At 36.2% G+C, this 14,480-nt stretch overlaps 1 protein-coding gene across 14 annotated transcripts in view; it reads right to left on the bottom strand.

The window, feature by feature from the left end:
* The window catches only part of MTBP (MDM2 binding protein), a 237,345-nt gene that overhangs the window by 154,763 nt on the left and 68,102 nt on the right, over positions 1–14,480 (bottom strand). For 13 of the 14 annotated variants that reach the window (XR_010837361.1, XR_010837358.1, XR_010837356.1 and 10 more), the window contains 4 exons: positions 10,352–10,618; positions 8,510–8,759; positions 7,664–7,777; positions 4,547–4,612 (listed from right to left, as the gene is read on the bottom strand). Coding sequence is in view for 5 of the 14 variants with exons in the window: in XM_059043447.2 (XP_058899430.1) it covers positions 4,547–4,612; positions 7,664–7,777; positions 8,510–8,759; positions 10,352–10,618 (697 nt within the window). In the remaining 9 variants the exon portion in view is untranslated. Of the gene's footprint in view, positions 1–4,546; positions 4,613–7,663; positions 7,778–8,509; positions 8,760–10,351; positions 10,619–14,480 lie in introns of those variants that run through there. The other variant, XM_067017041.1, reaches the window with a different exon arrangement.

Raw genomic sequence — 14,480 nt, 5'->3', positions numbered from 1 at the left:
ATTACCTCAAATGTAAATGGATTAAATGCTCCCACCAAAAGACAAAGACTGGCTGAATGGATATAAAAATAAGACCCATATATACGCTGTCTAAAAGAGACCCACTTCAGACCTAGGGACACATACAGACTGAAAGTGAGGGGATGGAAGAAGATATTCCATGGAAATGGAAATCAGAAGACAGCTGGAGTAGCAATTCTCATATCAGACAAAATAGATGTTTATAAGACTATTACAAGAGACAAAGAAGGAAACTACATAATGATCAAGGGATCGATAAATGAAGAAGATATAACAACTGTAAATATTTAGGCACCCAACATATGAACAACTCATAAGGCAAATGCTAACAGCCATAAAAGGGGAAATCGACAGTAACACAATCATAGTAGGCGACATTAACACCCCACTTTCACCAATGGACAGATCATCCAAAATGAAAATAAATATGGAAATACAAGTTTTAAATGATACATTAAACAAGATGGACTTAATTGATATTTATAGGACATTCCATCCAAAAACAACAGAATACACATTTTTCTCAAGTGCTCATGGAACATTCTCCAGGATAGATCATATCTTGGTTCACAAATCTATCCTTGGTAAATTTAAGAAAATTGAAATCGTATCAAGTATCTTTTCTGACCACAACGCTATGAGACTAGATATCAATTACAGGAAAAGATCTGTAAAAAATACAAACACATGGAGGCTAAACAATATACTACTTAATAACAAAGTGATCACTGAAGAAATCAAAGAGGAAATAAAAAAATACCTAGAAACAAATGACAATGGAGACACAATGACCCAAAACCTATGGGATGCAGCAAAAGCAATTCTAAGAGGGATGTATAAAGGAATACAATCCTACGTTAAGAAACAGGAAACATCTTGAATAAAAAACCTAACCTTGCACCTAAAGCAATTAGAGAAAGAAGAACAAAAAACCCCCAAATTTAGCAGAAGGAAAGAAATCATAAAGATCAGATGAGAAATAAATGAAAAAGAAATGAAGGAAACGATAGCAAAGATCAATAAAACTAAAAGCTGGTTCTTTGAGAAGATAAACAAAACTGATAAACCATTAGCCAGACTCATCAAGAAAAAAAGGGAGAAGACTCAAATCAATAGAATTAGAAATGAAAAAGGAGAAGTGACAACTGACACTGCAGAAATACGAAAGATTATGAGAGATTACTACAAGCAACTCTATGCCAATAAAATGGACAACCTGGAAGAAATGGACGAATTCTTTGAAATGCACAACCTGCCGAGACTGAAACAGGAAGAAATAGAAAATATGAACAGACCAATCACAAGCACTGAAATTGAAACTGTGATTAAAAATCTTTCAACAAACAAGAGCCCAGGACCAGATGGCTTCATAGGCGAATTCTATCAAACATTTAGAGAAGAGCTAACACCTATCCTTCTCAAACTCTTCCAAAAGATAGCAGAGGAAGGGACACTCCCAAACTCATTCTATGAGGCCACCATCACCCTGATACCAAAACCAGACTAAGACGTCACAAAGAAAGAAAACTACAGGCCAATATCACTGATGAACATAGATGCAAAAATCCTCAACAAAATACTAGCAAACAGAATCCAACAGCACATTAAAAGGATCATACACCATGATCAAGTGGGATTTATTCCAGGAATGTAACGATTCTTCAATATACGCAAATCAATCAACGTGATACACCATATCAACAAACTGAAGGAGAAAAACCACATGATCATCTCAATAGATGCAGAGAAAGCTTTTGAGAAAATTCAATACCCATTTATGATAAAAACCCTGCAGAAAGTAGGCACAGAGGGAATTTGCTCAACATAATAAAGGCCAGATATGACAAACCCACAGCCAACATCATCCTCAATGGTGAAAAACCGAAACCATTTCCACTAAGATCAGGAACAAGACAAGGTTGCCCACTCTCACCAATCTTATTCAACATAATTTTGGAAGTTCTAGGCACAGCAATCAGAGAAAAAGAAATAAAAGGAATCCAAATCAGAAAAGAAGAAGTAAAGCTGTCACTGTTTGCAGATGACATGATACTATACATAGAGAATCCTAAAGATGCTACCAGAAAACTACTAGAGCTAATCAATGAATCTGGTGAAGTAGCAGGATACAAAATTAATGCACAGAAATCTCTGGCATTCTTATACACTAATGATGAAAAATCTGAGAGTGAAATTAAGAAAACATTCCCATTTACCACTGCAACAAAAAGAATAAAGTATCTAGGAATAAACCTACCTAAGGAGACAAAAGACCTGTATGCAGAACATTATAAGACACTGATGACAGAAATTAAAGATGATACAAATAGATGGAGAGATATACCATGTTCTTGGATTGGAAGAATCAACATTGTGAAAATGACTCTACTACCCAAAGCAATCTACAGATTCAATGCAATCCCTAACAAACTACCACTGGCATTTTTCACAGAAACAGAACAAAAAATTTCACAATTTGTATGGAAACACAAAAGACCCTGAAAAGCCAAAGCAATCTTGAGAACGAAAAATGGAGCTGGAGGAATCAGGCTCCCTGACTTCAGACTCTACTACAAAGCTACAGTAATCAAGACAGTATGGTACTGGCACAAAAACAGAAATATAGATCAATGGAACAGGACAGAAAGCCCAGAGATAAACCCACACACATATGGTCACCTTATCTTTGATAAAGGAGGCAACAATATACACTGGAGAAAAGAGAGCCTCTTCAATAAGTGGTGCTGGGAAAACTGGACAGCTACATGTAAAAGTATCAAATTAGAACACTCCCTAACACCATATACAAAAATAAACTCAAAATGGGTTAAAGACCTACATGTAAGGCCAGACACTATCAAACTCTTAGAGGAAAACATAGGCAGAACACTCTATGACATAAATCACAGCAAGATCCTTTTTGATCAACCTCTTAGAGAAATGGAAATAAAAACAAAAATAAACAAATGGGACCTAATGAAACTTAAAAGCTTCTTCACAGCAAAGGATACCATAAAGAAGACCAAAAGATAACCCTCAGAATGGGAGAAAATAGTTGCAAATGAAGCAATGACAAAGGATTAATCTCCCAAATTTACAAGTAGCTCATGCAGCTCAATATCAAAAAAACAAACAACCCAATCCAAAAATGGGCAGAAGACCTGAATAGACATTTTTCCAAAGAAGATATACAGATTGCCAACAAACACATGAAAGGAGGCTCAACATCATTAATCATTAGAAAAATGCAAATCAAAACTACAATGAGATATCATCTCACACCGGTCAGAATGGCCATCATCAAAAAATCTAGAAACAATAAATGCTGGAGAGGGTGTGGAGAAAAGGGAACCCTCTTGCACTGTTGGTGGGAACGTAAATGGATACAGCCACTATGGAGAACAGTATGGAGGTTCCTTTAAAAACTACAAATAGAACTACCATACGACCCAGCAATCCCACTACTGGGCATATACCCTGAGAAAAGCATAATTCAAAAAGAGTCATGTACCAAAATGTTCATTGCAGCTCTATTTACAATAGCCAGGTAATGGAAGCAACCTAAGTGTCCATCAACAGATGAATGGATAAAGAAGATGTGGCACATATATACAATGGAATATTACTCAGCCATAAAAAGAGACGAAACTGAGTCATTTGTAGTGAGGTGGATGGACCTGGAGTCTGTCATACAGAGTGAAGTAAGTCAGAAGGAGGAAAACAAATACCATATGCTAACACATATATATAGAATCTAAGAAAAAAAAATGTCATAAAGATCCTAGGGGTAGGACAGGAATAAAACACAGACCTACTAGAGCATGGCCTTGAGGATATGGGGAGGGGGAGGGGGAATGCGAAGCTGTGACGACGTGAGAGAGTGACATGGACATGTATATACACTACCAAACGTAGGGTGGATAACTATTGGGAAGCAGCCGCATGGCACAGGGAGATCAGCTAGGTGGTTTGTGACCACCTAGAGGGGTGGGACAGGGAGACGCAAGAGGGAAGAGATATGCGAACATATGTATATGTATAATTGATTCACTTTGTTGTAAAGCAGAAACTAACACACCATTGTAAAGCAATTATACTCCAATAAAGAAGTTAAAAAAAAAAAAAGAATAGTGTTCTCACTGGACAAAATGAAGGTTCTACTCTATTTTCTCACCTTTATTTGAAAATATACTTTCAAAGCAGCACTAAAAAGAAATTAAACTAAACTTTGAAAATAGCTAATTGAAATGGATTAATTTTTCCAGCTCTTTGGATTTTTTTTTTTTCTGTTTCTTTCTTAACATCAGTTCAGAAGCTCTTTTGTTAACAGAGAAGTCTCTTAAATACTACTAAAGATTCTGCTTGCATAAGTCTATTATTAACTATTTTAAAGAGTGATCATAGGGACAAAGTTGAAAAAGACCACTCACTAATTCTTATTGCATATATTACAGCACCATAGCTACTAACCTGCAATAAAATAGCAATTTAATTGAATGTAGTTTCTTGGGAATAATTTATTTACCTGTACAACATTGTTGCTTGCTGTTTTCTTCATTTCTTCAAATAGGCCCCTTGAAGTTTTAAGATCCTAAACATAACAAAATACAGCATTTTAAATCTGCACATTAAATTACAGAAAACAAGTCATTATTAAATAAACTTGAGATGATCCTAAATCATTCTGTAAGTATCAATGTAAAGAGGGAGATACTACAAAAAAAATCAAAGTAACAGATTATAATTTAGTTCCATCCTGAAGGGTCAAAGTACCCTAACCAAAATACATCCATATATACATAAATCCACGCCACTCTAATCTCAAATACTCAATGGCACTGACCAAACCTAAGCCCCATCCTCAACTATGAGTAGCCACATTAACTTCATTACTCAGGAAATGAATATACAGTTTATATTTATTTTTCAGATAAAATAACTTTTTTTCTCTCTCTTCTTTTTGGCTATTTCATTCCACCACAAAGAGGGAATGAAATAGGAAATAAAACTGAAATCTCTGACTTTAAAAAGGTAATGACTATATCAAATTATATTATAAAAATTTTAAAATCCAATTGTATTTTTTTAAAAAAAGGTAATCCTCTGCTGCACTTCCAAGCTATGTTCCATTGAAGTAGCCACTTTGAATTCTTTCAGCTCTTTCTCTTATTTATACCTTCATGTTTCTAAACAATAAGCTTACACAGCTATTTCATGATTTAACAGTTCTAGACAGTGACTGCTGTTATCCTGGATTCAGGTCTCTGAATCCTCCCACCTCCCTTCTCTTCCTCTCAGTAACAGCTGCACCACAATTTTTTGATTAGTAAATAGTCAATGTTTGCATTTTATACCTAAGCAAATATAGTTCAATCCTGAGCTAAGTACTGTATAACAATTATAATTTCTCTTTCATCTGTTTTGTTTATCCTGTAGTTGAACTACGTTTGCTTAGTTTTCCATGTGTATAATCCTACCCCCACCCCACAATGCTGTGAAAGACTGATTAAATGTACCGCAAGGTTCTTCAAACACTCAAGGATACTGGATAATCTCTCACTTCAGCTTTTCGTTTTTGCTTTTGTTTTCTTAATTGTATTTTTTTAAAACTGGAGATCCTTCTCCCATAGCCTGCTCCAATTTGGTCCAATTGCTCCCTCAGCCTGGTCCCACTGGGACTTACCTTCCCCAGTCTAGGTTAGTTTTTCTTTTATTTCTTGACTCAGTCCCTTGTTCTACTGAATTTCATCTTCTCACAGATTGGTCAAAAGGGTACACAAATGACAAAATTTTTCAGAACTTCCATGACTGAAAGTATCTGTACTAAATCTTCATACCTGACTGACTTCTAGACCAGGTATAAAATACTAGGTAAATCACTTTCCTTCAGAATTTGAAGATACTGTTCTACCATCTTCTGGCACACAATGTTACTGTAGAAAAATCCAATGCCACTCTTATTGATTCTTTATATGTAAACTACTTTCTCTCCTGGGAAGCTTTTAGGAAATACTCTCTCTGTCCCAGGAGATGTGACATTCCACAGTGATGTGGCTTGTAGAACTGTGATCCACTAGGCTGGACAAGCTGTGTGCCCTTTCCAGCAGAAGGAGTGCGTCCTTCAGGTCTAGAAAACTTTGTTATATTTTTGACAGTTTTCTCTCCTCTAGTCTCTATTTTTGAAACTCCTATTATTAGCATATTGGATCTTTTGGATTAATTCCCCCATTTTCTTATCCTGTGTTTAATGTTTTTATCCTTAATTTTGTCATTAATACTAATTTCTGGTAAATTTCTTAATTTCAACTGTTCAGCCTTTCTGTTGTACTGATTTTATCATATTTCTAATTTTAAGGAGATTTCATGTTCTATAGTTTTTGGAAACAGCATCTCATTCTGGTTTTGTGTACTCAATTATCTTCTCTCTGAGATAATATAGTTTTTTATGAAGTTTTCTTCAGCTTTCTGCTCCTTCATAGTTCCCTTTGTTCCTTCATGTTTTGGCATCTGCTGTATTAGAAGCTTTCCTCAAAAGTATGCTAACCCTTGACTGTCCAGTCACATTTTAAAATGAGATAATAAAAATCTAACTGGAAGCTCTGTCTGTACAGAGCTTGTTCATTGGTAGTTTTATAAGGTAGGGGAATAAGGGGCCAGTTGGACTTTTTACCGTGGCCTCCAATTCTTTTTTCTCCAGAGACTATTTCCTGCATTGTCGCAGGGGTGGGGCAGGGTGGGGAAGGAAAAAACTATGTATTATATACTTATCTGTAGTTAACATTGTGGGCGGAAAAGCGTGCAAACTGAAGGCTCCCCAGTTCACTCTGTAGTTCTTTATTTAACTCCTCTTTTTTTTTCACCCGGCACCTTGCCCCTGCTTTCCATGATACTTGGTGTCTCCAAGACCTGAGCAGGTCAGAGACTGTGTCTGTTGAACTGGCTTGACTCTCACAGGTGTCCCCAGACAGACATTTAGGCTGTCACTTCTTCTACTCTGTTATACCACGCTTCCATGTGTTTTTTTTTTTTGGTTCAACAATGTATGAAAACACTTCTACATTTCTCCTTCCCTCTTTTCTTAGTTTTTGTACTTTCAATACTGTCTTTCTTGAGAGATTTTAGAAGGGAAGGGAATCGAATGCATGTGGTCCATCTGCAGTTTTAATCAGGAATCCATATAAAATTGTGATTCAAGTCAGAAACTCTGAAAACTGGAACTAATCTAACACCATCTAAGTTTTACAAAATTGTCACCTGAATGGCCGATCTGTCCAATGTCTTACAACAAGCTGATAATGGATCCAAAATTAGAAGCTGGGTGCTTTGATACTCCCTCCAGTAGTTTCACTATATACTAAAATTACTTGTAAGTTGAATAAAGTAAGTGGAAGCTTATTATCAACTTAAGTCAAAGGCTTGTTAGGGAAACACTGAGGATACCAGTTAAGGTGTAGTTTTCTATATCTGAGAACTAAAATCAAATAAATCAAATATATTTTTGACTCCAATTTTTCTACCTCCATTAAAACAAATTTGGCAATAAGCTATCAGTGTAAAAAATACTCAGTCAATATTATCTTGTGTCAAATAGGAACATTAGAACTTGACCTCGGTTTTGCCATCAGTAGAGAAGACACTATACCTTTAGATAGAACTTTGAGATCTCAAAGAGACGTTGGCTGCAAGCTGTGAAACATTCGTGAGCCTCAGTAATCCTGTGTTTCTTCAGGGTTTCAGTAACCACTTCTTTCAATACCTTGAACAGAACATAGTATATGATTAATATGTCTTGGAAAAGGTACAAACATTATTTCAGCTTTAGAGTTGAGTTCTGTGAATCACAGAACCATGTAGCTATGCTAAAGATAGATAAGCTCATTAAGACAAAAACATCAAGAAGAAAGGAGATCTGAAACAATGACACGATCACACGTGTCACAGGCTATCTGTCAGGAAGAGAGGACTAGAGTATCTGAAGAGAGGAATTCATATCCTGAGTTCTGAATCAAAATCTGAGTGTAAAAGGTACACACAGCAGGGATATACAGGTGTGTGCTTATTTTTTATTATGGAAAAATTCAAACATTGTAAAGAGAATATTTGTGACAAATCCTCATCTCGATATATCTACTACCAGTTTCAAGAAGGATCAATTTGTGGCTCTTTCTGTTTCACTTATACTCCCCAGCTCACCTTCCCATTATCCTTCTTTCACTGAATTTTTTCTTTTTTTCCTCCATTTTTTTTGGCCACACCACACAGCTTGCAGGATCTTAGTTCCCAGACCAGGGATTGAATCCGGTCAAGACAGTGAAAGTCCAGAATCCTAACCACTAGGCCACCAGGGAACTCCCCTGAATTATTTTAAAGTAAATTACAGATACCATTTCATTTCATTCATAAAATTTTTAGATAAATGTTTAAAACGAATCAAATGAAGAAATTTCTTCCCGTGCAGAACTAAGAGAGTCAGGAAATAAATCTTTACCCGTGTGTGTTTCTGTGATCTTGATTCCTTAGTGGGCCGTGATGTTTTTGATTCACGCACCCTTTTTTGACCTAAACTGGCATTTGTAGTGACTTTGGGAGTTTCATTGCTAAGAACTGGAAGAGATGGACAAGTCACAGATAATGATCTCTCTGCCCGTGGCTTTCTGGATGTCACTGCATGATGATGATGATTAGTACTGCCACTTCTCTGAGAAAGAAGAGAATCTGAACTTTCAGATTTCACAAGTCTAATGGGGGGGGGGGGGGAATATAAAAAATGCAGATTAAGTGAATCAACAATGAAGTCCATTTTCTGTCTTAAATGTTACAACCATAACCATTGACATATAAACCCAAGAAAAGCAAACACAATTTCTTGCTACGACTGCCTTAAATAAGTAGTCAACATCATATTATACAGTTGCTCCCTTAGTTCTTCAAATGAGTGACTAGAACACGGAAGGCAATGAATAACATCCTAGGATTTCAGCTAATATTAAAAGCTAATAGGAAAAGCAACTAGCAACATTACTGTCACCCTCCCCGTTAATTTACAATTTCTCACATAAATCAGGGATTGCACTCCAGGCAATGCTACTTATAGATCCAGTACTCATCTGTCAAGTACTTATACTTTTCTATTAAGATAATTTTGATGAAGAAACCATAATAATCATGCTTGTTATAGCTATGCAACTACCTGTGCAAAATAAATAACAGTGTTAAAACAGACAGAAATAAAACTATAAAAGTAGCTCTTGTTTCAATCTTTCTAAAATGTTTAAATTTCCTGTGACAAGAAAGGGTCTCATATTTTTCAATTCTGTTAACCTAGAGGCCACAGTGTACTTTCTTGTCTGGAACACATATCTATCAGTCACAGTCAGAAATAAAAAATATTATTACAAAATACAGTATCTTGAATGTTAATGGATTTGCTTTTTAGCTTTATCGCGTGTAAAAAGTACCATGAACTTGTAAAGAAAGTCCTCATGAAAATAATTTAGTTATTCCCCAACAGGGTAAAAGTTTTCTAATAATTTTCACTGTTTAAAAGAAGATTTGAAAGTTTCACTTTAAGATATTTGATACTTTTTGAAAGGTTTACATATAATAAGAATTTAAGGTTTGTTTTAGATGTCAAAGACCTAAATTTGACAAAGGCTCTAAAGATATATAAATTCAATAGAAATTAGAGTGTTTATTTCACAAGCTTCTAATTTCTGTTCAGGTATTTGGGTATTTTATTTAGCTAGCAAATAAAGTAGCTAGAAAGATCTCATTTTTAATATATTATTATGTAGGATTTAAAGCTATATTTTATATGAAACAAGTTGTTTTAAAACGGTACCTCATGGGAATTTCCTGGTGGTCCAGTGGTTAGGACGCCTCGCTTTCACTGCCATAGCCCAGGTTCAATCAAAAATGGTACCTCATGAAACCCCTTGTTTAAGGGGCCAATGTAGGTAGGAAACAGTGAGAAGAGAGCTAACAGAAAAACTGCATCCCTAAACATCCTCTTCAACAGAGCAGCTCAGCTGCTTAATCTATTGGATAAGACTGCCAGTGTTCCATGGCTTAAAAACTTTACAACCCATTGTGCTGATGGGCTGTATATTAGCATATAAAGCAAGAAACAATGTTTTTTCCAAGTCATTTCTTTGTATAACTTATAAGCATAATAATCAACTGCTCACAATACAAACACAATTCCTGGAATGAACGAATTACATTAAAATCTGCGCAGAAAGCAACTTAAAAATCTGAAAGATTAATTCAATTACCCTCGGACTAAAATACTTTCTGTCAAGATACTATCTTTATGTACTTAATATACCACCTTTTGGGGGGATAAAGGCAGTTCAGATCTTTTGATCTCCTTTTTACTCGGGAGACTTCAGTCCGGAGTTCACTTTGTAAAGCTTCTCCATCAGGGACACTTCCGGGCTCTGACAAAACTGCTGGAGACGGAAGAGGGCTCAGTACCGTAGGTACTGGAAAACTTTCTCTGGTGCATGTAGTTTGAGTTTCATAACGAATAAGACGAGACTGAAGTTCTGAAAATCCCCCATCTCTTTCTAATGCTTTTCGGTCATCCAAGCAATATCTAAACAAGAGAAAGATCTTTAAAATCAAAGACTCCATGGCAGCCAAGGGCTTTTCCCTGCCAATTAGGGAAAAGCAAAACATGTACTTAAAAAGTTCTTACTAAACTTCCTAATAATTGTTGGAAGGTTGAGTGAACGGCCAACTTCCCTCACAAGTTCAGTTTTTTCCAGCCTGCTACACGACATGGCAAAAGATTAAAAACATTTGAAGTACAATCTGACTCCTCTTTGACTGTTTCTGGGCAACAGATTAAGTTAATCCTCTGGCTTATTTTCAAAATAATAAAGTTGCTCTTTTGATACTTTTTAAATCTCTACCAACCTCTGATTCCTCAGCATGGCTGATATGTAATGACATGAAATGCTGACTTCTGTTAGAAAGAACAAGTTTATTTTCAACACAAAGATTAACAGGGTATAAAGGCATTCTAAACTGGCTCACCAAACACAGCTCAGAACATTATGAAATTTTCCTTTGAAACTCATTTCCACCTTACTGACTGACAAATTTTCCTTCAAACACTTCGGCTGTGTGTGCATTTGGTTTCTAGCTAAATCTGATTTAAGACATCAATGAGATGTTCGATCAGTGAATGCTTCTGGACTTAAAGAAATCCCATCTTAGGGACTTCCCTGGTGGTCCAGTGGTAAAGAATCCGCCTTACAATGCAGGGGATGCGGGTTCTATCCCTGGTAAGGGAACTAAGATCCCACATGCTGCAGGGCAACTAAGCCCACGAGCCACAACTATTGAGCTCGCACCTCAACTAGAGAGCCCGCGTGTCGCAAACTACAGAGCCCACGCACCCTAGAGCCTGCACGCAACTAGGGAGAAGCCCATGCGCCGCAACAAAGAGCCTGTGCTGCAACGAAAGATCCCACATGCCTCAATGGAGATCCCGCGTGCTGCAACTAAGACCTAACAGAGCCAAAAAATAAATAAAAATAATAAATAAATAAATGCTTTGATAAGGCTTAAAAAAATAAAAAGAAATCCCATGTTGTTAAGTACAACAAATAAGCATATCAAGAAAATCATCAACGAGATGTGTGACCTTGGAATACCCTTCACATTCTCCCCTTCTACATCAAGGAAACAGTTTCACATATAAGATGATAGGACTTTAAACATTAAAACCTTTTTCTGTTATCTGTCCTCTTTACTTGTAAAATTCTAAGAAGTTCCTTAGAGTCAGAACTTTGGGTCTATAAGCTTTTAGTTCAACACTCAAGGAGTGTATCATTACCCCAACCTGATTGCCTGACGGAGGTTTTCTCTTTCCCTTGTGACACATATTTGATTTCTAAGAGTATAGACTCGAGAGCCAGAATCTCTGGATTTAAATCCAGCTCTACCACTGTGTGAACATGGCCAAACTACTTAAGTTTATCTATGCTACTGCTGCCTCTTCTCCAAGGTAAGATTCATAGCAGTTATCTCAAAGAGTTATGGTGAGGATCATGAACGGGTACACATAAGCACTCAAGAAACAGTGCCAGGAACATGCAAGCAAAGCAGTCAATAAATGTAAGTTGCTGCTATTATCATCACCATCGTCATCATCAGTGGTTTTATTTTCTACGACAGCAAATCTTAAGGTATGCTGATGATATGTAGCACAGCCAGGATTCAGACCCAGGTTGGTGACTTCAGAGTCTGATGTAAAGTGTAAGGGTCATCTTACTCAGGGGTCAACCCATGGCTGAACATTAGAATCATCTGAAGAGTTTTTATGAAATACTGATGCCCAGAGTTTCTGATTTAATTGGTCTGGGGTTGGAATCAGTCTTGGACATTTTTTTTAAAAGCCACCGAGGTGATTCTAAAGTGCAGCTAGGACTGAAAAATATCTGATATAAACCAACAGTTTAATTTAACAGGAGGAAAAGCTGAGCTCCTAAGTTATACTGTTAACTGGTGGCAGAAGAGTGACTAGAACCTAGGTCTCTCAATTCTCTAACATTCTTTCTCTAGTCTGCTGTTTAATAAAACACATTTCATTAAAAATCAGCCCCAACCCTAAGGATTACTGATGAGTCCTATTTCTATCCTGAGTGATTGACAGTATCTAGAATACCACTAAGAACCATGAATGTTAAGGAAAAGTTCTAGGAGAGAGGAAATGTAATTCTTGATTGGTTTAGAGGAAACGTAATTCCTGATTGGTTTCCAGGAAATTTTTCAGAGAAAAATAATGATTAGTTTGACTCCACATGCATATTTTTTTCTACTCTAAGATTTTGATTCTAAGATGCAGATTTTTCCTTCCAGTTTTAACATCTTTTTTAAAAATTTATTTTATTATTTTTTAACATCTCTTGATCACAGCTGTTCATAATGTCATGCTTCCAACTGAATTATGTGCACTGTGCATACTGACTTCAATTGTCATTTAAAATGTCTTCAAAGTGATTTTACTATGATTTGGCATCAAAACAAAAAGTGACTTTGTAAATAAGAAAGGAACAGAAACAGAGTAGCAGGGTGCGTATTTGATAATAGTGAAGTAAATATTCACTGTTGGATGAATGAGTACAGTTCCACATTTTTTTGCAAAACAATAACCAAATGCTTTATGTGTCCAAAGAAAGAAAAATACCTATCAGAAGATGAAGCTATCATTGTCCTATAACTACAAAAAAGGCAAGATACTGCCTAGCACACACCAAGCAATGCCGATGAAAGCTGGAAAAACTGCCAAATCTCTCGGAATACATGAAAGAAAGTTCAGAGCAACAGGAGGCTGGTGTGGCCAACTGACTCTCACAGCCTGACAGTGGAATTCAATTTGTCGTTAAAGAAAATGGTGCATCTTACAATCAATGGTATCTTAACACTCCAGGATAGGAGAGAGAAGTGAAAAACAAGTCAACTGTGGATAGATTTCATTTTGCCTTAAGTAAACATTGATCTGCACTTGAGCAGTTTATATATTTCTTCCAAATAGTCCTTATGTTTGAGTAGAGGAAAAGCTCAAGGATTCCAAAGGCTCACGGCAATGTAAGAAGAGAGAACATTCTTTGCAGTGTCATATTTACTTTGAAATTTCACTTCAACTTTGCTTCAAGTAGAAACATAATCTACGTTTAACGGGAAGAGGCCCTCACACTGTAAACCCAAATCCTGAAAATAAGCATGTTTCTGGATTCACTGTGCTCACCTCCTGCAGCTTTCTTAGTTTGATCTCAATGGCCCCAGATTAAATTTACAGTAAGGAAAATGGAGTCACGGCTAAATTTGTTTATTTGCTTATAAGGGCAGGCAATTTCCCTTTTTAAAGTCCTCAAATTCTTATTTCAACTGTTTTTTTCATACTCAGACAGACAGAAGTTCAATGTTGTTGCATGTATACATACGTTGTTCCTTGTTATTATTGAGTAGTACTGCTTTGTATATACATACCAGTTAATTTATCTATTCTCCCATTGATGTACATACACGTAAGGCTATTTCCAGGTTGTGGGTATTACGAATAAAACTGTTCTGTGGGTTCTTTTACCAGTCTTTTTGTGGTGTTAGGTTTTCACTTCTCTTAGGAAAATGACTATTAGAAATGCTAGGCCAGGGAGTCTGAGTATGTTGAGTTTAATAAGAACCTGCCAGATCCTTTTCTGAAGCAGATAAATCACGTTATACTTCCACCAAAAATGTTCAAGGGTTCTGATGGTGCCACACGTTTGTCAACACTTACTGGTCTTTTATTTTAACCATTCTGGTGGCTGCACAGAATTTTATTTTATGAATGCACTATAATTTATTTAACCAACCTCCTACAGTTAGACATTATTTCCAATGTTTCTTATTTTAAATAACACTGTGAAAAATACCCTTGCCTAATAACTTTCAGTGTAAACGCTAAT

Source organism: Kogia breviceps, chromosome 17, assembly GCF_026419965.1.
Source record: "Kogia breviceps isolate mKogBre1 chromosome 17, mKogBre1 haplotype 1, whole genome shotgun sequence".
NCBI lineage: Eukaryota > Metazoa > Chordata > Mammalia > Artiodactyla > Physeteridae > Kogia > Kogia breviceps.
Note: the sequence above shows the minus strand (reverse complement) of the source record. Positions and strands in the feature narration are given on the sequence as shown.